At 41.9% G+C, this 25,798-nt stretch overlaps 1 protein-coding gene across 6 annotated transcripts in view; it reads right to left on the reverse strand.

The window, feature by feature from the left end:
* The window catches only part of THSD7A (thrombospondin type 1 domain containing 7A), a 586,917-nt gene that overhangs the window by 196,279 nt on the left and 364,840 nt on the right, over window positions 1-25,798 (reverse strand). For 5 of the 6 annotated variants that reach the window (XM_030550676.1, XM_030550675.1, XM_030550671.1 and 2 more), the window contains exons 5-7: window positions 9,306-9,554; window positions 7,438-7,619; window positions 5,106-5,174 (exon numbers count right to left, since the gene is read on the reverse strand). In XM_030550676.1, coding sequence (XP_030406536.1) covers window positions 5,106-5,174; window positions 7,438-7,619; window positions 9,306-9,554 — 500 coding nt within the window. The remainder of the gene's footprint in view (window positions 1-5,105; window positions 5,175-7,437; window positions 7,620-9,305; window positions 9,555-25,798) is intronic. The other variant, XM_030550674.1, reaches the window with a different exon arrangement.

Below are 25,798 nucleotides of genomic sequence, written 5' to 3' on the forward strand. Positions count from 1 at the left end.
CTAGTCTTTAAGGTGCTACAGGACTCTTTGTTGCTTTTCTCAAGAGAAGACCTTTCAAAATTCAGCTCCTCACAAAATTCTTAAAACTAAGCACAGAATATAGATCAGCCATTCAAATTACCTCTGTCCAATTGAACAAAAAGATGTGATTCCCTAAAGTTAAACATCATGACTGCTCCTTCAGAACTGTGCTTTCAAAACAAGAGTTTAATTAAATAGAAATCTGTTCTGCTACCGTTACTCAACGTAGGTAATACTTTATGCTGCATATAGTCCCATTGATTACAACTATCTTTACAGCAAGATACTACCCAGAGGGAGTACAGGTGACAGAATCAGGCTCTTGAGGATCACAGTAACACAGCAATAACAACATAGGTTTGATGAATGAGCTGCATGCTATTGTTAAGGTAGTGGAGTCTCTTATTCACATGTATGTGTGTTGCATGCACCTGACCCTTCAGGTAATGCACATCCCTTTTAGCCACAGGCCCACTAGCGGGCGACTGGAAGCTACATTTTGAGAGGGAGGGAATGAGAAGGCGGCATCCCGTGGAACTGTCCTTCCCATCCTGATACTTTGTGCCTGGCTTTGTACTGCTTTGCTCCATGAAGCAAAGCTGCAGTGCGGAGAGGGCAAATACCTGTTAAACATACTCCAGAACTCCCATTTTCTAACAAAAGATGACAACGCTGGAAAGAAGTATTCTAACATATGCACAGTGCTATAGTGGGACCTAAACCTTAAGACACTGAAGGCTGCACTGGCAATTTTCCAGAAGCCTGAAGTCTGTTCCTAATGTGCATGATCATCTGCATAAAGTGCATAACTTGTAGCAAAAATAAAAGTAAACAAACACATAATTTGCATTAATTGTATCTTTATTGGATAGCATTTAATAAAAGCAGGAGTTAGCAAGTCATCATCACTTCTTTGTAGCCTTTATCTTGAATCTTGAGGTCCTTACATAGCTCTTACTCAACCTGCCTTTGAATTCATTGGAAGCTTGCATAAGTAACGGCGGAGTAAAAAGAAAGAGACATTTGTAACTTTAAGGCGCAGCCACACTATGGGGGCCTTGTGGAGCCCCAATAGGGCAAAGGGAAGAATACCTCCTAGAGCCTTTTGAGGCACAAAGGCAAGGTACCCACTGCTGCGTTCCTTCATAGCGTGCAACATACTCCCTCCGGTGCACCAGTCCTCCTCCTCACTTCGAAATATAAACTATTTCTTTCTCTTTAGGAATAAAGAGGAAACCATTCCTGGACTTCCACAACACCAAAAGACAGCAACTGTGTCTGGCCAGAAGGCTGTTTGAACCCTCTCCCACTGGACACCTATATGAAGACCAGACATGGTATAGCCCTGAGTAAAGACTTCAGCTTCTCTTCCATGAAGAAAATCATGTATACTATTCATATAAAACCTGTTGAAATATCAGCCACTTCAGACATTCATCTATAAGGTACCTTAAGCAAGAAATGCTTCAGGAGTATGTAAATAGTACAAATAACTCTCTCTCTCAATACAACACAATTTTATGCTATCTTGTTTACTATCCTTCAGTGTAACATTAAGTATAAACTTGTTATGAATGACCATGTCTGCTACTCATTCAGTTTTATTGAAGTTAGCCTGAGACACAAAAAAAAAAAAAAAAAAAAAAAAAAAGTATTGCAATGGTGGGTAAGAATAATTATTTGGAAATGTTTCCTGTATTTTAAGATTCAGAGTGTGCATTGCACTGCATTATTCAGAATTTCTTTTTCAGATGACATTAAATTAAGCAAATTTATCCCCATGGAATTTTGGTCTTATTTCCTTTGTAGCGATACTGTAGCACAAAGCACATTACAGTCATGCACAGTACAAATATACTGCTTATTCAGTCACTCCAACTTCACTTAGTCAAATTGCTCCTCACATGGAAGTACGAAAAAATTCCAGGTAAAAACTTTTTCTCTTTTGTGCTCAAAATGCAAATTTGGGTCGACCGAAACATTTTGCAAATTTGCATCAATTCTGGTCAATTGTTCTTTACATTAAATTAAATCCTCCCCCTCATTTTGGTTCATCAAAAATTCCAAAATATTTGGATTTTGGTTAAACCTGAATCTATTTATTATTCAAAACTGTCAGCAAATTGAAAAAAGCAGTTCTTTGCATAGCTCTGACTCCTAGTGTCCACCCCTAAAACACCGTTTTAGCTAAAAACTCATCGACAGTAATAGTTACTGACTGCAAGAAACTTGTCTGGGCTTGATCAGCTTCTCTGATACATCTCAAATAAATGTTGTGAGGAGAGTATACGGCAAATGGCACAATGCATCTCTGTGCCCATGACAAAGGGGCATTTCTCTTCAGCCATCATATCCCCAGTAATTCCATCAAGTCCCTGTGCCTATCTAAAGCCTATTTCAGTGCTGCCAAAGTCTCAGCAGAGAGTGAGTGTTGAAAAACCATCTGATAGTAGCAAGTCTCAAAAAGCAAAAAAAAAAAAACCAAACAAACAAACAGGAAAGGATTTTTTTGTTACTATTACCTTCTCATGCATGATGTGATCTCTGTTTTATATATATCACTTTTCATCCAGAGACCTCCCAAACCACTTTGCTAAATACATATCTAGGATTCATTTCAACCAGAGGTGCTAGAGTATGATAAAGATTATTTATTTTCTTTACAGTAAATTGCTGAGTTGTGGCAAGCCTAGACCTCCTATTAACATCTCAACGCCTTTAACTTCAGTGGTTTTCCTCCAGATTTACACCAGTGTAAATGAGTTCAGCATCTGACCCCTTATTGTTTGACTTGAGATGATCTGAAAGAAGAAGCTACTGGATACAGAAGTTCACAGTCAAATGATGTTTCCCCTCTTATTGCTGCCCCTTTCATATTTTCTTTTCGTGCATTTGTGGTAGAGGTTGCGAATGAGGATGCTTGGTTATTTCATTCCCTGTCAGTGGTGCTGAACATTGCGTCAATAATGTTTAATAATACAAGCTCTGTGTGGTTTTCAGATATTTTGCTCAAATTCTGGACACAAATGAGAACAAAACAGAATGTGTTTTGCTAACAAGCTCTTACTTTCCCCCTGCCAAACCAGAAAATTAGGTTCAGGTTTGGAATGGCTTTCAAGTTAGGGCTGGGAGATTAAACCAAAACAAAAAACCCAAACAAAAACACACTCACACAAAAACACCATCATTCTCTGCTGAACTGGGAACCTCTCTCTTACTGTGTTCTAAAAATCTAGAACTTCCCTTTCCTCCTAAAGTGGGATAAAAATCAAACAAACAAACTCAAAGTGCTTTTCTGTGCCCACTTATGGGCTGCTACCTCAGTGTGTCTAGTCCCAAAGAATACTATCTACTAGCAAGTGCCTGGAAAATAATTAGCTATAACCCAAGGAACCCTCTCCTGAGCGCTATACTGTCTAGACAAGTCACTGGAAAATTTCATACAGTAAGGTAGACGCCTACCAGCATGAGGACTGTAGAGTAGCTACATTTTAAAAATTATCACCACAAAAAGCACAGACTCGCCTCTCTTGGTAAACAGTGGGCTAAATTCACCAAGGATGTGCACCAGCTCCTCCTCTGGCAGAGAATCTCAGCTGACCAGTGTGGCCTCAAAGTGGCCATCATGCGGTCACAGCCAGAGTGGTGCGGGGGATGAGGTAATTCATTGCATTCTCTGGGCTGCTTCTGCCAACAGGGCCACAGTGTCACAGGAAAAGCATCTGTACATCCATGCCCCAGCAAGAGCTCACCATTTTTTTCAGGACACTAGTTGCTCTACTTTCCCAAAAGCAGAACAAATGAGCATTTTTAAAAAGCCACACTAACAAAATGGATGAAAGAGAACATCACGAGTTTCCTTCCCAGTTTTCTGTAATGTATGTGCTAAAGTTTATTGCCAAACTGTAAAACTACTAATTTACACTCTGATCCTGCAAACACTTAGGGCTTGTCCTCACTGCCAGGGAGATCGACGCTGCTGCAATCAATGCAGCAGGTGTTGTTTTAGCGGGTCTAGTGAAGATCCTCTAAATTGATGGCAGAGCTCTCTCGGTTGACTCCAGTACTCCAGCTCCCCAAGAGGACTAAGGTAAGTCGGCTGGAGAGCATCTACCATCAATGCAGTGCAGTGAAGACACCAGGGTAAGTCAACTGAAGCTACATAGCTGGAGTAGCTTAACTTAGGTCGACTTACCCTGGTAGTGAAGACAAGGCCTTACACACCTATGTATGTCTATGCATGTAAGTAGTGTCTTTCAGTTCTATGGTTAGGTACACAGTTATATCCATTTTGTAGATGGGTAAAGAGAGGCAAGGAGAAGTTAAGTGATTTGCCTAAAGTACACAGCAAGTGAGTGACAGAACACAGAACCTAGTAATCCTTAATTTTCGTTCCCTGTCCTAACTGCTACACACAATATTCCTGCTCAAATGTAAACTTGTAATTTCTGAAATGAAGATAGTAAATTTCTGAACTTGGCTTATAGGGATGTATCAATCCCAAAAGGCTGGAAGTTTCAGTTTAGATAAACATTCAAAGTTCAAATTCTTATCTTAATTGTAAAAATATCCTGAATCAGCAAAACAGATCTGGAAATAGGGCTGCCAGCCCTCCAAGATTGTTCTAGACTCTCAAGGAATTAAAGATGAATCTTTAATAAAAGGTTATGTCATGTGATGAAAGCTCCAGGAATACGTCCAACCAAAATTGACACCCTAGCTGGAAATAGCAGAGGAAAGTGGAAATTTTGGAAGACCAAAGAAATTCCCAGCACTTTAGGCCAGGATGGGAAATAGAAGTGAAAGATATTTATCAGAACATTTCAAAAAATGGATAAAGGTTTGGTTTGAATCTGTGCTACTAGTTTGTATTTCAGGTCTGATACTTGATGTCTAAGTATTTTGCCCTCATTTCTTTTATTATCTTGAAAATTATGAATGAGAGCTCACAGGTACAGTAAGAGAAACTATTTTAGAGAGAAATATACTTTTTTATATATAGACAACATAGTTCTCCCAAAGGGGACAGCACCTCCTGGCACACTTTTGATTGAAATGTCAGGTAGAAGGCCTTAATTACCTACCTGTTATTTCAAAAGTGATTGATAGAAGTGGTGCAGCACTAGACTTCGACGTGCTCTGTGACTGACTTTCTGAAATAATAGGGAAACACCACTATGAATATGTGAGAATGGAAGTTTCCAAAACAGCCTTACTGAACTGTTTATGAACACAGAGCTACATTGTAAGAAGGGGTTTCCCACTGCTAGGGTTGGTGGGATTTTTTCCCCTCCACTTCTTGAATCATTGCCTGGTTTTAAATCACACCATTTAATCACGCCAAATTGCTGTTTCTAGGGGTGCCCAGAAGCTGCTTTAAAAAAAACCCACAACACTTTTTTTAATCTGTCTCCAAAAATGGAAACATCCTCAGAGCTTTTTAAATTAAAACTCACTTCACTCCTAATTTGAGCTCTTGAAAAAAGTGTTCTCATGTTTATGCATCCAAAGACTAGTTACATTTTAAACAGCCTTATGGGGCCTACAGAGATTACCTCCTGATGGGCTCTGCATATTCCTGTCACATTATGATAAGACAGATTTCACACCAACCTAAGCCAGCAAGACTTCAGTCTACCCAAATCCTGATCATCATTCTGAACAGTAAGCTGCTGCCGATTTTATTGTTGCCTCTCTTTAGCTGAGAGTTTGTCACCCTTTACTTCTAAGACAGGGGCATCTAAACTTGGTCCTAGAGGAAATTGGCCAGGTGCCCCGGAGCTGCAACTAATTTGTATTAAATGAAGCAGACTGAAGATTCCCTCCCTCATAAACATGCAGGTGCAACCGATGGCGCATACAAATCTCAGCAAACAATGCTCCATCTTAATCTAAGATGATGTATTAAAATGGATGCTGAGACTGGTAGTCTCCACAAACTGCAGTGCCCAGATTAAAGTTGCCTCACGCTAGAGAACTCTGTAGGCTAAAATGTGGCCACCTCTGTCCTAAATGTTTAGCTATGCATGCCCAAGTCAAGGATATCCTTTCTCCTGGAGAGTGTGGTTGTATTTCTTTGTGGCAATACAAATTTGTACCATACAGCTGCATAATGCATAAAAATAAATGTCATCAGAATTGTGGGCTAAATGCACTTAGTATAATTTACTGTCTTGAAGGAATTCTAAATTACCAATGGATAAGGCGTTCCTTTCAAGTTACTTTTTGCTGCTGGGGACTAATGTATGTTAATGTAAATTACTCACTGAGGTTTTGTTCTTCAAAAATGCATATAATAATATAGTTGAACTCACTAGAAAAGTATTTTATGTTAACTATATAGAGCTTGGTGCTTATAAGACCCCAATCAATACATCAACTATTCAACTCATTAACACTATATCTGTTAAGCATGGAATTTCTATTATACACATTCTGCAGATGGAAACTTTTTCCAAGGTCACATATGAAGTCTGTGGCAAAACCAGGAATTGAACCCAAATCCCATTCCAAATGCCTTAACCACAAGATCATCCTCCCACTTTCATCTCCAGAATATTTTTGTATCCAGGACACCCTTTGTCAAGGTAAGTATTCCCATGATACCAGGAAAATAACTTCTTTCTTTGGAAAAGGCTAGGGGCCTGATTCTTCACTCACTTACACTGGTGTAAATCGAGAGTCACTTCAATGACGTTAATGCAGTTCACTTACACATATGTAAGTGAAAGGAGACCAGGGGATAAGCTTTCCTCTCTCTCTCTTCTTAAGGAACTGTAGAGGCTACAATTATGAGAAACTTGATGTTTTTAGTTTGCAGAGATTCTCTTCATATAAACCATTTTTTCCTGTTTCAATTTTGAGAATACAAATCCACACAAGTATCAAGCTGAGTTACAGTTTTACACAAAAACAAGAACTCTACATGAAAGTCAGCCAAAATCATCACCTTTTGCCTGGTTTCAAGAAAAAGCCAAGTTTAGTGCTCTTTTTGAACCTGTAAACTCATTTCACATATATATTTCCACAGTGCATTTACTTTTTTCTTTTTCTAGGTGCAACCTATAGAAGCACAGAGAAGTTAAAATAACTTGCACAAGGTCACACAGAAAATCTCTGGCAGAACTGGGACTAGAACCCAGAGTTCGTGATTCCCAGTCTTGTATCTTTCTTACCACAAGACCATCCTACAGTTAAGGAAGCCTTCAGGAAGTCTTATGAAAAACCAGTTCAGAGTAAGATACGGACATTTGCAGAATAAAGAACGAACTCATCCCTCCTGGAATTAAATATTTCCATTTAAATTAGATTTTAAAAAATAGATCTTGTGACAGAAGACAATGGAGGTCAAAAAGCTCCGGCATGCTGAAGTGTTCAGTTTTCACACAAATTCAATTGCAAGTAAATGAAATGTACCTTCTTTTTCCTTGAGGGTATTTAAATAGGAGAGGAGATTTTCATTAGCTTGCACACAGTACACCTCACGGGTTTGAATTCCGCCCCCACACAAAGCTGTCTGATTCCCTCGTCTTTTGTCCTGTTGGCTAAGTAAAGGGTCAACACGACATTCTGTCCACTCTGTGGTTCTCCAGCCATACCTAAATCAAAGTAATTGCAAATTGAGTTAATTAGTTCTTTAAAACATGTAAAGCCACACAAGGTAATATTTGATTATACAAGACAAAGTGCCCTAATATTGCTGACTCATTATCTAGAAGGATTGGCTCCCCAAAAATCTTTATCTTACAGATATGCATGAGGTTTGGTATTCTACACTGATTAAACTATTTTTCTTGTTATTTCATTTTTGAAAAGGTTACATCAGGAAGATCTTTATTTAAGTTTAATCAGTGGAATTTATTATTTTACTGCAAGGAAGAACAATAATGTTGCATGGAAAGAAATTGAGTTGTATGCTCAAAACTGCCAATCCCCAGGTTTGTGACTCTTATCACTTGTTTAGAACTAGACAGCTAGAATAAAGCAACACACAACAAAAATCAAAGAAATGTGCACACTGAGAAACATAAGACCCAGAAGAAAAAAGAAAAGGAAAAGCCTCCAATTTACCTTTGATAAGAAGCATGAATGCTCCTCCTGCATATCAAGTCAAAACTATAATTGTACTTCTTTTTTCAAAAAATTATTTCGGTGAGTTCTTTTTTCACCGTCAAGAGTAAGATGGCTTCTCTGCAGTGCTCAAGCCCCCCTGCTGAGTACTAACGAATGAAGAGAAGCTGTGAGCTTTCTCATCAGCGAGTGCATAAGAAAGAAGGTCTATGACTCCAACTTAAAACCCCAGTCAGACTTATGAATTGAAAGATATGTCACAGGCTTCTCTGCCCAACAAGTACTTTAAGGCAATATCAAGGGAATCATTTCCCGATGCTGCTGAAGATGGAGAATGATGATATTTCTCCTCTTTAAGGAAAATGATGTTCCATAGTCAAAACGCGCAGATGCAAAATGGCATAACATCAAATGCTATTTCCCCAACAGTTCTTTCCAGGCAGATAAAGAAAAAGCACAGTTGTGACTGTTAATATTCATCTCAATTAGATGCTAATGATGAAAGCAATCTCCTGAATCTAAAGTGCTTGCTTGCAGTCAAACTTCCTACACTCTAAACAGGACTAATTTATTTACTACCACTTTTAGCCTCTTCCCCGCTGATTTAGGGCTCAGTCTTGCTTTCTTTCATCAGCCTAAACTCCCAGTGAAGTCAGATAGGAGTTTGGCTGCTCAACATTTGGGTATTGGTCCTGCCTTGAGCAGGGGGTTGAACTAGATGACCTCTTGAAGTCCTTTCCAACCCTATGAATCTATGAATGCATACCAGCTTCTTACTGTGTAAGACACTTGGTATGTGATTGTGTGCCCTGTACTTCAAACAAACAATGATGGATTCTAGAACAAAGGGTCTTTTGGAAAAATCACCACTGAATCAATAAATTTCTTTTACTATGACCTTAAAGCTGGTTCAAAGTAGTGCACATAAGTGTTTCAGTGTGTACACACACGTTCACATTTTAGAAGTCAGCATTTACAAAGTCACATAAGTTATTTCTCTATATTTAGAGTTGAAGTAACTTCAGTACAACTGTAACTACATGCAAATGTTAGCTTTTAGTGGGATAGCAGAATATGCACACACATAAACCAAATCGTAATATTTTCTTTTAAATGTACTTGTATTGTCAGACAAATCATTATCAACATGCTGCACTCTCCCACAGGAAGTATAGTATTCATTTTCATGGGGTGGGTTACACATTAACACTTACGTAACACATGGTGCCACACCATCTCCTTGAGAGCTACATTGCTCTATTTCTTCTAGCTCTGGGCATTCACTTTCACTGCCAATAGGAAACAGCTTAATGGTCCGTGTTCTTGTACGATTTCCTTTAGGGGATGTCATATCAAAACATGTTTTGGAACAGGGGTTCCACTCAGACCACTCCGACACCTGGCACTCCTTAGTGATCACACAGGACTGGAAGGTAATTGGCAACTTGTCTTGTTGGCAAAAGCTGTAAAAAGAGTAATAAGATTTTAACTACCTGTGTTCACAAGCAGTTATGAATCCCTATATGAATATGCTATTCCCTGAACTGAACAATGAACACACTTAGGAAGCATTTATTTCTGCTGAGAACTGCGGATTATTCTGAGGATGTGTTAGGCCACATCTTGCAAGTCCTCACTCACACAAAGCTTCCTCTGACTTTGTCTACATAAGAGTTGGGTGAGTAAGAACTTCTGGATATGGCCAGTCAAATATAGTATAGCACACTGCTTTTTAGGGAAGGAAAAAGCAATAACCTTTTAAAGAAATACTAGGGTTGAATGTTAAATATACATTTTTACCTACCTGTCTTCCCTGTATGATAATACAATAAATGAAAATGAATCACAGTTTGCATCACTTTTTTTGTTTTTAATTCCTCCTTGGTTTGTTTGGCATTGTTTGAAAAAAGGAATTATCAGCATCAGAGATGCTCACAGTGTGAAAACGACTGGTCAGACAGTGCTGGCTCCTCCTCAGTGGCAGCGGATCAATTACTTTAAAACACAGCTACAAATATATTAAATACTTTTCCATGTAAGCAATTGATATAGTTGCCGCAGAGATGTAACATAATCTGTAGGAGTCTGAAGGGAGTTGTGGTGGCTGTATCAAGATATAGCCCACACTATGAAATGGAGCATAAATGTGGTCTTAGATTGCCTTAGGAAAAGGGAATTAATCTGCTTCAACTCTATATGAGCTTGGCTTTCCTCACAACAGGCTCTCAGGGAGTTACGTAGGCTCTCAGGGAGACTTATGTTCTTAAGTGCCTACATAACTTTTGAAAAGGGGACTTCTGCACTTTTGAAAACATTTATTCTACAAAAGAAAAGTTCTGCACTTTTGAAAACATTTATTCTACAAAAGAAAAGTTCTGCACTTTTGAAAACATTTATTCTACAAAAGAAAAGTTAACCCATTTGCTTTATAGTTTGATTCACAAAAACAAAAAAAAATCTACAGCAAAACTCAAGTAAAACAGCATCTTGACTAGACTTGTCATAATACCAACTCTTTAATTATTGTTACAATAATTCATATTTGTCATACTTGTTCTAATATAGGCTACTGTAATCAGTCAGGAAAAAGATCTACACGTCATTGTAGATTGTTCAGTGTAACATAACACTCTGCTCAGTGTATATCAGCAGTCAAAAAAGCAAACAAATGTTTTAATGTATTTAGAATGGTATAGAAAATAATACTGAAAATATCCTTCCCAGGAATAGTGTGTTCATTGCTGGTTATTTTATTTAACAAAGGATATAGCAGAAAAAGAAGGAGGGGTGTCTCAACTGAGGCCAAGATCTTAGCATGATTTTAAAAAAGATAGGACATTTACGATGGCTACGTTAGGAATGAACACATTTTATATGAATGTGCTTCTGCTTCAGCATAGAAGACAACTACTAACTGATGGGGGAATATGAAAAACTTCCCTTGAGGAAAGATTATTCTATAATGGACCATTATGAGATTTCTTGCACATTCCTTTGAAGTATCAGGCACTGAACTATATGGATCACTGGTCAGATCGGGTATGACAATTTCTATGTTCCTAACAGCAGATACATATATATTGATTCTGAATGGAAACACTTTTTAATGACTGTGAACAAGAGCCATATTCCATGTGGATTCTTATATGTGCAGTGTTTGTGAATTCTTCTGGATGAAAGGTGCTAGACTACCATTCCCCTCCTGAGTTCCCTACAGATATTTATGGGACTTTTCTTGCAAATATTAGAGTGGAAAGTATGCATAAAAGAGAATACAAACAAATATACGCTTCAGCCATGTTTGATCATAGGCGAATTTATTTAGGGGCCTAGGTTGTCATGGTTTCCTGCACAGAATTGCTGTTTAATTACACAGCAGCTTTGGTGTTGGTCAGTGGCAGGATATGATCTAATAATGTGGGAGAACAAAAGATAGACCTAAATCATATGGCTAGGATTCAGTGTTGCATCTCTACAGGGGCAAGCAGGATAAAGGTAGATTTAAGTCACGTTTTTACCTGATTATTATGGGCTTCTCCAGGAGCTGGTGTAACCTATAATAATCAGGTGTAGCTCCTAGAGTTGGGTAGAGCAGACAGAAATTGTTCTACTTCATGAATTCTCTCTTCATTCCACCACTCAAAGCTGCCTATGGGCTGATCTACAGCCCAGGACATCCAAGAATCCCCGGAGTAGTATACGCTATGAGTACTCCTCTTCTGTCCCCTTTCCGCCCATGGCACACCCTCTAAACCAGGCTTGCGGGGGGAGAGGGGAAAGAGGTCTGCATAGTTCTAGTTTCAGTGCCCTATGCAGTACCTGAGGAGGGCAGTTCTATCCCACCAGGCTTTAGGGCTTTCACAGCACCTGTATACTTCCACAGGAGCCATACAGGGGCTGTAGCATGGTCCAAAATCCTACCATATGAATGTATCATTTCAGATAGGACCCTGGACAGAGTTACACATGAGAGAGAGAGGAAAAAAATGTGAGAGAAGTATAAATATATTAAGGGTGAACTGTAAGGCTAAAGTGAAAACTGAGCTGAGCCCAGACATATATCGTGAAAGCCTATACTAAGCAGGTAGCTGGGAGAAATCAGCATCAGCAAAGAAGCGTTTTTCAGAAAGTATTTTTCTACTTTGTAAAATCATCCGGTATTTTTTAGTTCACCAAAAACCTCCCTAGAATGCATTGTCCCAGGACATCCCTGAAAACAGGTGCTTGTAAATGCACCAAGTGTCCTACTAAAATCAAGTAGTTTGGTTCATCTTTTGTTCTTCCATATTAATAAGCCAGATCCTGACACTGACCTTCATCCAAAACTTCCATAAAGTTGGAAATTGTTCACATGAGAGCGTGGCAGCAGAGGGCCCTTAACTAACTTCCCTTCTGACTGCAAGGTGAATGAACAGCAAGTTTCATACAAATGAAGTTGAATGTTTACAATAATTTTCCTCTCTGGAGAAGTGATTGTCCCTTTCTAAACAACTGAATATTACAATCCTTAGATTTGTCTTCTCTATTGTTTCACTACATTTGTTATAGCTTGGCTCCAGCTGTCATGTTGCGTGAAATGTTTCCTCTTGTGGTGATGCCAACATCAGTATCTGAACTGATCAGAGGAGGAAGCCTAAATGTACCCACAATGCATTGGCAGAATAAATAGCCTGAGCCTCTTATGGGTCTTTCAGTTGGCTTTGCAGATGAGCACCAACCCTTCCAAAATGTGAACATTTGCTTTAGAGAAAAAATATGGGAAACGTAATATCTTTTACTTGACATATTTTTGTTGGTGAGACAGACAAGTTTTCGAACTTACACAGAGCTGTTCTTCAGGTCCCCCTTCTTCAGGTCACCTGAAAAGAGCTTTGTAAGTGTTAAAGCTTAGAAGCTGGTCCACTAAAAAGATATTATCTCACCACCTTCTCTCTCTAATATCCCGGTACCAAAATGGCTACAACAACACTGCATACAACATTTGCTTTAGTGTGTTAACTTGTAATGCATATAACTGACTTTGTTAAACTACTCAAAATGTTAGCTGTCAAATCCCATATACTTTAAAATCGGAGGGAAGAATATTGTGCACTAACCCAACATATATATATATATATATATAAAACTACTGTTATATTAAACACGTTTAAAATTAGAGCTGAGAAAACTTCAGAATTTCCATCCCATCAGACATTTCAACATGTTTTTGTCTCAAACCAAGACAAAAAGTTGCATTTTTGATTTATGTTATGAAATGGAAATTCTGAAAAATTTCAGATTGGAAATAGCAAACATTTATTTCAACATTTTCAATTGAAACAAAACTTTTTGACATTCCCAAAGTCGAAATGTTTCATTTTATTTCGTTGAAATGACCCAATACGCACAGTTTCAAGTTATTTCAACATCAAGCCACGTTCTTCTACTTCAGCACATTGCCTTATGGGAGCTGTAGATCAGTAGCCTGATGCCTCAATTCTTCCCAATAGGCCAGGCACCATGGACCAGACAACTACTCACCATATAGCATATTGCATTATGGGAAATGTAGTTCCCAAGGGAACTCAGCAGAACAGACTCCACATGGGGATCTGAACCTCCTATAAAGCAATGCGCTGACAGGGAAATGCAATTTAATGTTTTACTGACCTGATTTAAAACAAAATGTTTTGGTCAGTTTAACAAAACAAAATATTCTAATTTGGGTTGAACTGATGTGAAATTAAATATTTCATACACATCTACCCAATGGAAAAAAATTTTTTTAGATTTTCCATCAGAAAAAAAGTGATTGAGCAGAAACTGGATTTTATCCTGGAAAAAGTTTCAGACAGGAAATTCCCAACCAGCTCAATTTAAAATTAAGCACTTGTTTAGGACGAAGAACTGAATCCAATGAAGAATCCATTCCCACAAGATTTCATTGAGATCCATTGCATTAAACACTGTTGACAGATCTAAGAGAATGGATATTGTACCCTTGTCCACTTCCAGGAGAAGATCAAACACTATTGACACAAATATTCTCATTTCCATATCCAGAACATGACCCTGACTGACGCAGATGAAAATATAGCTGAAGATGGCTCAACTGTAATTCTGATTCTTTTCTGAATAGACAATAGTAAGTGCATGAATAGCAGGGCTAAATGACAAGCAAGGGGTTAAGAAGAATATAAAAGGAATCTATTTTTTATAATAATTGTAAAACAGATTAGTCCTCCATTTTAATTGGCCACAGTACAAGCATCGTCAAAATTATACTGTAAGCCAACAGACAAAACTGAGAGCTTTGTACAGGCTGCTAATATTATTTAGCTAGATTTAAGAACTAAAAGCAAGCTGACTTACTAACCATTCTGTTATTTATTTACATACTAACACCCTTCTCGATTTACAAGGCTAATTACTGACAAATAACTGCAAGCATCATAAATCATGGACAGGAAATCTTTTTATTGTCAAATAAGCCATTACCTTTTGCAAGGCACTGGAGCCTGTAACAATTAGTAAAAGAAGTAGGATAAAAGCAAATTAACTGGAGTATCTTGTTTCAACATTTGCTTTTCGTTGAGCAAATTAGATAGACTATTAGAGCTAATTACAAATTGCCATTATCAAGAGTTTTTTTTCATTCTGCAAGCAGCAGGAAAAGACATATTGGATTTCAAGAACTATAGGTCTCAGTACTGGATTCTGACTGAAGGTGGGACTAATGGAGCAACATATTTAAACTTCCAAGGTCATGTAATTTTTTAAATAAGACTCAGTCCAAAACACATGTGATTGTGAAGGAGCTCTAGTCCCTCTGGAGTTAGAGCTGAAACCAGACTGAAAGACTGTTTTCAGCTTTCCACCTTCCATACACAAACATCCCAAATTAACTGAAAACAGATTACAGTAACTCCTTGCTTAACCTTGCAGTTATATTCCTGAAAAATGCAACTTTAAGTGAAACGATGTTAAGCAAGTACAATTTCCCCAAGAATTAATGTAAATAGGGGGGTGGAGGGGGATAGGTTCCAGGAAATTTTTTTTTGCCAGACAAGACATGTTTTTTTTTATATATATACACATGCACACATATATACATACACATATATACATATATATATACACACACACACACACGGTATAAGTTTTAACCAAACAATTTAATACTGTACACAGAAATGATGATTTGAAGCTTGGTTGAGGTGGCAGTGTCAGAGGTTGGGATATTTCCCAGGGAATGCCTTTCTGCTAAATGATTAATTAGTATTCGTCTGAGCCCTCAAGGGTTAACACATTGTTGTTAATGTAGCCTCACACTCTACAGGGCAGCAAGAATGGAGGGGGGAGACACAGCATGGCAGAGACAGAGAGAGAGACACACACACCCCCTGTGTGTGTGAGAGAGAGACGTGCATTGCCCCTTTAAGTACGCTGACCCCACTCTAGGTACATTGCCTTTTTTAGTAGATTAGCAAATTGATACAGCAGCTGCTGCCAGCAAGCTCCCTCCGTCCTGTCCTGAGCCCTGTCATGTTCCCCTCTACTGTGAAGATTGGGTACAGGAGTGGGGGGAGCAGGACACCCTAACATTAGCACCCCTTTTCCTCCACCCCTTATCTGCACAGCAAGCAGGAGGCCCCTGGAAGCAGCTCCAAGGCTGAGGGCAGGAGCAACACATGGTAGTTGGGGAGAAGGGACAGCTAAACTGATGGGTAATTGATAGCCTGCTGGGAGGCTGCTGCACAGGGAACTTAGGGGAGCTGATGGGGGGCTGCAGGTCCACCCTGGTTCCAAGCCCTCACCAGCTAGCTCCAACGGGCTCTCTTTCTGCAAGCAGTGGACAAGGCAGGTGACAGCCAAACAATGTTATAAAGGGAGCATTGTGCAACTTTAAACGAGCATGTTCTTTAACTGATCAGCAACATAACAACGAAACAACATTAACCGGGAGGATGTTAAGTGAGGAGTTATTGTACCTTAAATTTCATATGTTACATCTCTCTCAATCTCCATTTTCCTGGAGAATGAGCTACCACCACTGAAGAGTCAGAATTTCTCTGTCATTTGTTTTTCAAACATTTTTCTAGTACTTTTTTTTTGGTCCTTTCATAGCTCTAAAACAGATTGGCAAAGGAACTTCAAACTCTTCTCCTCTGAGAGACTTGATTGAGTAGATGTGCCTTTCATAAGATTTTGAGGGACTTATAAATATATACACACAGAGACACTTAAAAATAGCATGTATTGTACATATACATATATACACACTTCTATAGGACTGTGTATCTTTTTTAAGAGTGCTGAATATGTAATACCCAGGCCTGCTATATGTAACTATGTCACCTTCTTGCATCTGGTCTGAGAAACCACACAGCCTGCTACATAGAGATCTCAAAGGAGTTTCTTTTATTTCAACATTTACAGGCTTGTGTCATTGGTGCTGCAAATGCCAGATTTGGTCTCCACTGATGACTCATAATGAGGCTGCATTTAAGTTTATGTAACACATACATGAGTGTGTTTACACTTTGCCAAATGCTCATAGCCCAAATTTGGTTAGCCAGGATTGGATTACTGCTTGATAGGAAATAACAAAGAGTGCAGATAGATTCAGCAGTGAAGGAGTAGAAGAAAAAAAATCCATGTGGGAAGAAAGGGATTTGGTATGGAGAAATGTGAAGATGTAGGTTGCATATGCAGGCAAATAGCCTTCTGAGAGGGAAAAAAAATCAGTGTAGTCCCTATGTGGTTTCAGGCTCAACAGGGACTCCTATTTGTGAGAGATTGAACAAGAAATTCACAGGTAAAAAACCTGGAATCAAGATTGAAATAATCCATCCCTTATTTCAGGCTAAAAGCACTTTAGAGACATTTGTTTTCTCAACAGACATGAATGCTAGAAAGTTCTGAGTTAAATTTCTATTAAAAATTCAAAAGCATGCAAAGATACCTTTAAAATCACAAAACAACCTTAACTCTGCCTGTTTGACCCCACCTGAATCACTGGAAACTCTGACTCAATCACATACTCGTCAACCTCAGAAATTCATTAGCATTAAGGCCTAGAATTGTACCTAAGGGCCAGAGAGGAAGAAAAAACCTTCCTCCTGCAAGCCCCACCCCCGCTCAGCCTTGCTAGCACTGCCTAGACCATGGTGCTAGGAGCTATGGGGAGAACATGGATTGTATTGTAGATGCACACAATGAGCAACAGAGCTGGCTGGACAGTTAAGGGGCATGGGGACAGTATAATGTTGGGTCTAAACTTTTGGTGAACTTTGGAGCCAAAAAACACCCAGACTGGCCGTCTCTGCATAATCCTTTCTGAACCTTTTTTTGAACAAAGCACTGACCTGCAAACTACTCATGACACCCCCTTCCTCAAGTAGCCATTAGCCTTTTTATCTCTATGCATTTACTTGTTAAACTTGCTCTTCCTGTAAAATCTTGATTGATTATGCATGACCATTATCTTTTATTAATCACTTTGTTTACTTCTGTGTATAAATATTGATGCTCACCCCTAATAAAGGGGCCACACTTATTCTAAAGCTTTGGGGTTAGTGTGAGCCCGTTGATCAACGCATTTGTGTCTGGTCTCTGACAGAATTGTGGGCCCATATTCCAACTCCGCACAACCTCGGGTGTTGGAGAGGTGAGTGAGGACTTGCTTTATTACCTAACAATTTGGGGGCTCGTCCGGGATTCCTTCTGGTGCGGTACCTCTGTCCAGTGGTCGGACCACTCATATATGAATTGGCAAGGCGCCACAGGAGATTTCTCCTAGCCAATTCAATATTGAGGGGTCGTGTATTGGACAGCAGGGTAAACGCCAGTTGGAGGGCTCCTGTCAGACACCATGGGTCAAGGGACTAGCGTGCCTCTTGAGAGTCCGTTGGGGATTGTAAATAAGTTATGGAATGAAGGGAAACTCCCAGTACAGACAGGAATGTCTAGGAAGAAGTTGTACACACTATGTGTAAGGAATTGGACTGGGTATACCGCGGTATTGGCCGACTCGGAGATGAGGTGGCCTTCGTATGGCTCTTTCGAACAGGCTGCCTTAAGAGGAGTAAAGAGCCAGATCGAAAAAGACCATCCGGGACAGTTATGTTACTGGTTTTGTTGGGACACAGCAGCAGAGCTGTGGAAATCTTTAAAAATTATGGCAGTCAGGTACTCTCCCGAGAGTGAACCCCCTCCAGGTTATTTCGATGAAGGGTGTAGACCACGGCGTGTTTTGACTCGTCAGCTGGTCCCCTCTGCACCTGCCCCTATTCCTCCGCAGGGGAACTCTCTCCTTGTAGCAGAGGGGAATCTGCAGGATCCCAGATTGGAATTTGTGCAGAAGGATGAGGAGGAATTGGACGGGCAAACCTCGGGAGGAGTAGTTACTAGGCTTAGGTCCAAGCAGGTACAGCAGGGTGCATGCCCCCCCCCTGAGGATAGCCCAGAGGATGTCTCTGTCAAATCTCTTGCGAATAATAAAAGTATGGTTATAGAAATGCCTTTACAGGTGCACGATCAACCTTATATGAGCAATGATGGACGATTGCAACATGCTAGTATTGTGGAATATAAAGGATGGCTAGAATGGGATTTGAAAGAGTGGGGACAGTTGTCAGGGTCTTTTGGGGAAAATCCCCGAAAGATCATAGAACTTCTAGAAAGATTGTTTTTAAGTTATAATCCTACTTATACGGATGTGGATCAGTTGTTAAGTAGAGTTTTGACTGGAGAAGAACGTAGTAGATTGTGTATGGCAGAAAGGACATGGGGAGATAGCAATGCAGCTAATGTTACTTGGATGGATAGGCGGGATCTGGCCGCTGGCTGGAATCCCCTAGACTGGACTCAGCTAAGGCTGACTCAGCTGCGAACAGATAGAGAGCGATTGTTAGAGAGACTCAAGGAAATGGCTCGCCGCTCGCCTAATCAGGCTAAGTTCATGCAGATTCGGCAGGAATCTGATGAGCCGCCCAGAAAGTTCTGGTCGAGGCTATTGGAGGGGGCCCGAATGTTCACTCAGATGGATCCTGAGAGAGAAGCAGACCACCCTACTCTTATTTCATTTTTTGTGAATCAGTCGGTGCCCCCTGTAAGGGATTACTTCTTAAAGTTTCGCCCTGGTTGGGGAGGTGAGTCAGTCACTTCAGTGTTGGAAGTAGCTGATTTTGCCTGGGAGAAAGAAAGGGAAAGTAGTAAAAGAAAGAGAAAAAGGAAGAATATAAGCTGATGGCTTTAGCTTTTCACGGTGGTGTTCGAGGCAAAGGCCGTGGCCGTGGCAGGGGATTCCAGGGTGCCCGGGGAAGAGGGTCCTGGCGACCCCAGCCATCAGGAAATTGTTTTCAGTGCGGACAGCCTGGTCACTTTAAACGTGAATGCCCCTGGGGACGCCCAGAGGGTCTGGTTGCATCCGCAGATGCTTATACAAGTGAGGAATACACCCCTGCACCACCAGCTCAGCCCATCCCCCAGGCCTGGATCAACTACGGGAAACAGCAGCAGCCGCAGCAAACTCAGCCTCCTCAATGACGGTACCCCGGGGGCGAAGGCAAACAATGTGATGGTCTTATTTCCTTAATGTCTTTAGCCGGCTCCTTTCTCACTTTCTGCCCTCCCAGCAAAGAGCCTCGTTTAACCCTTTCAGTCCAGGGACTGCCTGTCTCTTTCCTCATTGATACTGGGGCTACTTTCTCTCTTTTAAATCATGCCCCCTCTCCCTGGCTATCCTCTGAGGTTAAAACTGCGACTGGGGTGGAGGGCAACCCACAGTCTCTGGGACTCACTTTGCCTTTGAATGTTATTTATGCTGATAAATGTTTTTCTCACCGTTTTCTTTTTTCCCCAGCTTGTCCGATCCCTTTGATGGGCCGGGATTTACTCTGTAAGCTTGAGGCTACTTTAACCTGCACTCCTGAAGGGGTAGGATTATTGATGACAGTATTAGGAGATTCGGCCCCTACTCAGGGTAATTGGGAAACACCTCTCTCTCTCTCCCCTGACCTCACTGACTTGCCTTCAACCCTCTGGGGAATTTCTGACACTGATGTTGGCCTGCTCCTTTCGGCAGAGCCCGTAAGGATTCAGGTAAAGCCTTCCTTAACCCCCCCGTCAGTCCCTCAATACCCCCTGTCGCTGGAAGCCCGGGAGGGCATCCGCCCCATTATCGAGGGATTCATTGCGCAAAAGCTAGTCCGCCCTCAGCGCACTCCCTGTAACACCCCTATACTGCCTGTCAAAAAGCCTCCTAAAAAGGACGGAGACCCTGTTCGTTGGCGCTTTGTACAGGATCTACGAGTTGTTAATCAGTATGTGGTCCCTCTTCATGCAGTAGTTCCTGACCCAGCTACTATCATCAGCCAAATCCCTTGGGATGCTGAGTGGTTCACTGTTATTGACTTAAAATCAGCTTTTTTCAGCATTCCTGTGCACCCAGACTCTCAGTATCTCTTTGGTTTCACCTGGGAGGGACAAAGTTATGTCTGGCAACGACTTCCTCAAGGCTACAGAGACAGCCCCACGATTTTCAGCCAGTGCCTCCGCCACGACTTGGAAGGTTTCACCAGTCCGCAGGGATCCACATTGGTCCTATACGTAGATGACATCCTATTAGGTAATCGCGAAGAAGCTGCCCTCCGCATCGATGGTAAGGCACTTTTATTATACCTACACACCAGAGGCCACAAGGTAGACCCTAAAAAGATTCAGTGGGTCTCACAGAAGGTCCGATATCTGGGCTTCCTGTTAACCCCAGAAGGAAGACAGATGGACCCAGCCCGCATAAAGACTATTCAAAACTGCCCTCTACCGAACACCAAGAAACAACTTCGAGGTTTCTTGGATTAATTGGCTTCTGTCGCCCCTGGTTGCCGTCCTGCGGGGAGTTAAGCAAACCGCTCCACCGACTCACTGCTAACCTTGCTCCTGACCCTTTGCAGTGGTCCCCGGACACTATTCAAGCCTTTCAGTTACTCAAGGACAGTGTGGCCTCCTCCATGTCTCTCCGCCCCCCCAATTACAGCAAACCCTTTCACCTTTTTGTCCACGAGAGGGGCGGAATTGCTAGTGGTGTCCTTACCCAGCTGAGCGGGCCCCACCATTTCCCGCTTGCTTTTTACTCTCAGCAAATCGACCCTGTCGCTCAGGGAACCCCATCCTGCACCCGGACTCTGGCAGCAGCTGCCCTGCTGATCACAAAGGCAAAGAGCCTAACCCTGGGTCATTTTACCACGGTTTGGACCTCTCATGCCTTGTCAGCCCTTCTGCGCAGGGGCACAACCCAAGTCTTTTCGGCCCATCGTCAGCAACAGCTAGAGGCCGAACTCTTAGAAGACACTAACCTACTTTTTGAAAGGTGTGGACCCCTTAATCCAGCTACCTTGCTTCCTGACCTGCCAGTCCCCCAGGACCAGCACGACTGTGTGGAAGTAGTTTACAGCATCTTACAGATAAGAGACAACCTGTTTGACGTGCCACTGGACAACCCCGATTGCATCCTCTTCTCGGACGGAAGCTCCTTCTATGTTGATGGCAAGCGTTTCACTGGTTATGCTGTCACCTCTGAATGGGACATTCAAGAGGCCGCCTCACTGCCAGGCAACTGGGGAGCCCAAGCCGCTGAACTCTATGCCCTGGCCCGAGCTTGCCAGTTGGCCGCTGGTAAGACCGTTACCATTTTTACTGATAGCAAATATGCTTTTGGAGTTGTGCATTGTCATATCCACCTCTGGAAGTTTCGAGGTTTCCAGACAGCTGCCGGTAAACCCATTCAGCACCTCCCCCTCATCCACAAGCTTTTGGACGCCCTCCAAAAACCCTCCGTCCTGGCTGTAGTTCACTGCCGGGCCCATACTAAAGATAGCAGCCCCGTTACCCGTGGGAATGCCCTGGCTGACGCCTCCGCCAAGAAGGCTGCCACCTTACCTTTAGCCATGCCCACATTGGCTATTGCAACCTCCTCCTTTACTCCACCGCACCCCGTACCAGTACCCGCTGCTGAACTAAAATCATGGGAAAGCCTCGGGGCCACTCTGGTCAAAGGGACCTGGCTTATGCCAGATGGCCGAGCCTGCCTCCCTCGCTCCACATACCCTGTGGCAGTTCGCTGGCACCATGATAAAGGGGGTCACTACGGCACGCACGCCCTCGTGGACACTATCGCTCGCTTTTGGTATGCTCCAGGCATTCAACCCTATTGCCTATCAATAGTGAAAGCATGCAGCACATGTCAGCGTAATGGACCTGCTCCACCTCTTAACAAAATTAAGGGTGGAAGACCTCCGCCTGCTGCTCCATTTCAACATCTTCAAATTGATTTTGTAGATATGCCAAAGGCTTTTGGGAAAAAGCACCTCCTTGTTTTGGTTTGCCCTCTGACTTCCTGGGTCGAAGCTTTTCCTACTGCTAATTGTACTGCTGCCACAGTGGCGAAGATTCTCCTTAGAGATATTGTACCCCGTTTTGGCATCCCTCTTGTGCTCGACTCAGATCGCGGACCTCACTTTACTGGTCATGTCCTTGGCCATTTAGAACAAGGACTGGGCATTTCACACTCCTTTCATACACCCTACCACCCCCAGTCTAGCGGGAAAGTTGAGCGTATGAATAGGGAACTTAAGTTTACATTGGCTAAATACTGTCAGGAAACAGGATTAAAGTGGCCTCAGGTACTTCCCTTGGTCCTGTTTCACCTTCGTACTCGCCCAACCCGCGCATTGGGATTATCCCCCTTTGAACTGCTCTATGGACACCCCCCTTTCAAAGGCGGGGCGCTACCACGTGCTGATGTTTCACTATTGGGAGGGGATCATATGACTGCGTGTCAGTTTCTCTCCCTACAGGCTCGCCTCCGTACCCTTTGGAAAGCCTCGCAGTTTTCCCAGACCGTGCCGCTGGAGGAACAAATCCACCCGTTCCAACCAGGGGACTTCGTCTGGGCCAAAAAGTTCGTTCGTGACGACACCCTCCAGCCAAGGTTTACTGGACCCCACCAGGTTCTTTTGACAACCCAGACTGCAGTGTTCCTGGAAGGACGCAAATCTTGGATCCACCACTCCCATGTCAAGCCAGCCGTAGTGGACCACAGTGACGGACCAGCAGCTCTTGTCACCACTGAGGACACTGCCTTCGACCAGTGGACCAGCTTACCTCTCTCAGACATTAGACTTAAATTAACTCGAAAAAAATGAGAGGACCCTTTATTCTGACAACTGTATGTTTTTTATGCTTTTTCAGTTTATTTTCTGCTTATGAAGATAATGCTTTTATTAGATATTCCCACGAGGTTAAAACTCGTATTTTAGGAAATAGAAGTGATTGCTGGGTATGTACTCAATTTCCAGTAAATGCAGCACAGGGACTCCCCTTCACACCCATTCCCCTAACCACTGCTAATATGACTTGGATGCCACCGACTAGAATAAAAGATCCAGTCCAACCCAATCTTACATGGGACAAAACAGAAGTGCCAATTAACAAATATCTCAGGGTAACCAATCAAGCAGGATCACTGTGTTTTGTTAAAGAAAAAGGGTCAACTTTTGTGGGAACAAGTAAATGCAACATATATTTTAATGGCACCGCCTTTAGTAAAAATCTTGGCTTCAAGCCTTGCGCATCCCACTTATTCCATATGTGGATCCCTCACCCCGATCCAACCTTTTCAACTTTTTCATGGAGGGGCAGGTTTTCAGAGTCAGTTTTTAAAAAGCCCTGCTCAGATCTCGAAGGTGTCCAACTAATTGTTAAAGGATACACAATTGCCTTCTACAACTGCTCAAGCAGTACTACACTGCCCTTTGAGGACAACACTACCAAATTGTGCCTCTGCAGTTCACACAACGATCCCTCTGCGTTACCAGGGGAACAGTGGTACAACGGGTGGTGGGTTACCTCCTACTTTGAAAAATGGAATACCCAAAACGCATTATATGGAACATACTGGGTGTGCGGGCCCAAGGCTTATTATTTTCTCTCCCCTGATTGGGCAGGGTCATGTTATTTGGCATGGCTAGCACCGCCTTCTCGGATCTCCCTCACTCCCCCTCATTTTCCCCACGTTCGTAACATCCGTGAAACTGACAGAGATATTAATCTCCGTGATGGTTTGTCCTGGCAGCGGTGGGCTGGTCACACTAGCTTGAAGGGTGCCATCATCCGTCTACAGGGACTATTAGAATCTTTGACCAATGAAACTGCAACCCTATTTGAGAACCAGGCCGGGGAAATGTCCCAGCTGCGCCAGTTGGCTTTGCAAAACAGAATGGCTTTAGATATGATGTTAGCAGCCCAGGGAGGAACTTGCGCCCTCATAAATGAAGAATGCTGTGTTTTTGTAAATGACACCTACTCTGACACTTTTCAACGTACCAAACACCTAAGGGAAATGGCTAAAAACTACTCCTCTGGCCAGCCACCTTATGATTGGTGGGGAGCCTTATGGAATTGGCTGCCCGGATTTGGGTGGGTTAAAAACCTCTTGGTGGGTGTTGTTGGGGCCATGGTAGTCCTTATAATACTGTGTTGCTGTATTCAGTGTGTCCCCTCCCTCATAAACTCATGTAAGTCAGTTTATTCTTTTCCCACTTCAGCTAAAAGCCTTACTCTCTTCGAATTGGCCCAGGCTGAAATTGCCAAGCGGCCCTTGAGATCTTGAAATAGGGTGTAGCTTTTTGATTAATAGTTATCTCAAAGCTACAAATGGAGGAATGTTGGGTCTAAACTTTTGGTGAACTTTGGAGCCAAAAAACACCCAGACTGGCCGTCTCTGCATAATCCTTTCTGAACCTTTTTTTGAACAAAGCACTGACCTGCAAACTACTCATGACACCCCCTTCCTCAAGTAGCCATTAGCCTTTTTATCTCTATGCATTTACTTGTTAAACTTGCTCTTCCTGTAAAATCTTGATTGATTATGCATGACCATTATCTTTTATTAATCACTTTGTTTACTTCTGTGTATAAATATTGATGCTCACCCCTAATAAAGGGGCCACACTTATTCTAAAGCTTTGGGGTTAGTGTGAGCCCGTTGATCAACGCATTTGTGTCTGGTCTCTGACAGAATTGTGGGCCCATATTCCAACTCCGCACAACCTCGGGTGTTGGAGAGGTGAGTGAGGACTTGCTTTATTACCTAACACTAGCACTGCCTAGACCATGGTGCTAGGAGCTATGGGGAGAACATGGATTGTATTGTAGATGCACACAATGAGCAACAGAGCTGGCTGGACAGTTAAGGGGCATGGGGACAGTATAATGCACTCTTTTAAGGGATGAAGTAATTTAGTCTCTGTCTCCACTCAGCAAGTGTCTTTGATGCATAATATTTCCTGATGCTTACCCTGAATTAAAAGTATTGCAGGGACAGGGGGGAATTAAGCTAAAACACAGATATAAAGCATGTTGTACACTTACACAAATAAATAGCCTGATGGGGCTCTCATGTTACTTACTGAACTATTTGAAGTACAGCAGAAAAAGATTAGTCGTATAATTACGGGATTTTACATGTTTTACTGGGGTTTTCTTCACACTGTACTGAACCCAACACCAATAACGAGCGGGAATAGGAAGGAAGAGTAATGAAATGGCTTTGCAGGCTGCCTAGCCAGTTCTACTGAAACCAGAACTAGAACATTAAAACTGGCCAGGATATTGGGGCTGCCTTTTAAAACTGTATTTTTGTTCTGTACCTAGCACACTGGGGTCC

This window comes from Gopherus evgoodei, chromosome 2, assembly GCF_007399415.2.
Source record: "Gopherus evgoodei ecotype Sinaloan lineage chromosome 2, rGopEvg1_v1.p, whole genome shotgun sequence".
NCBI classification, from domain to species: domain Eukaryota; kingdom Metazoa; phylum Chordata; order Testudines; family Testudinidae; genus Gopherus; species Gopherus evgoodei.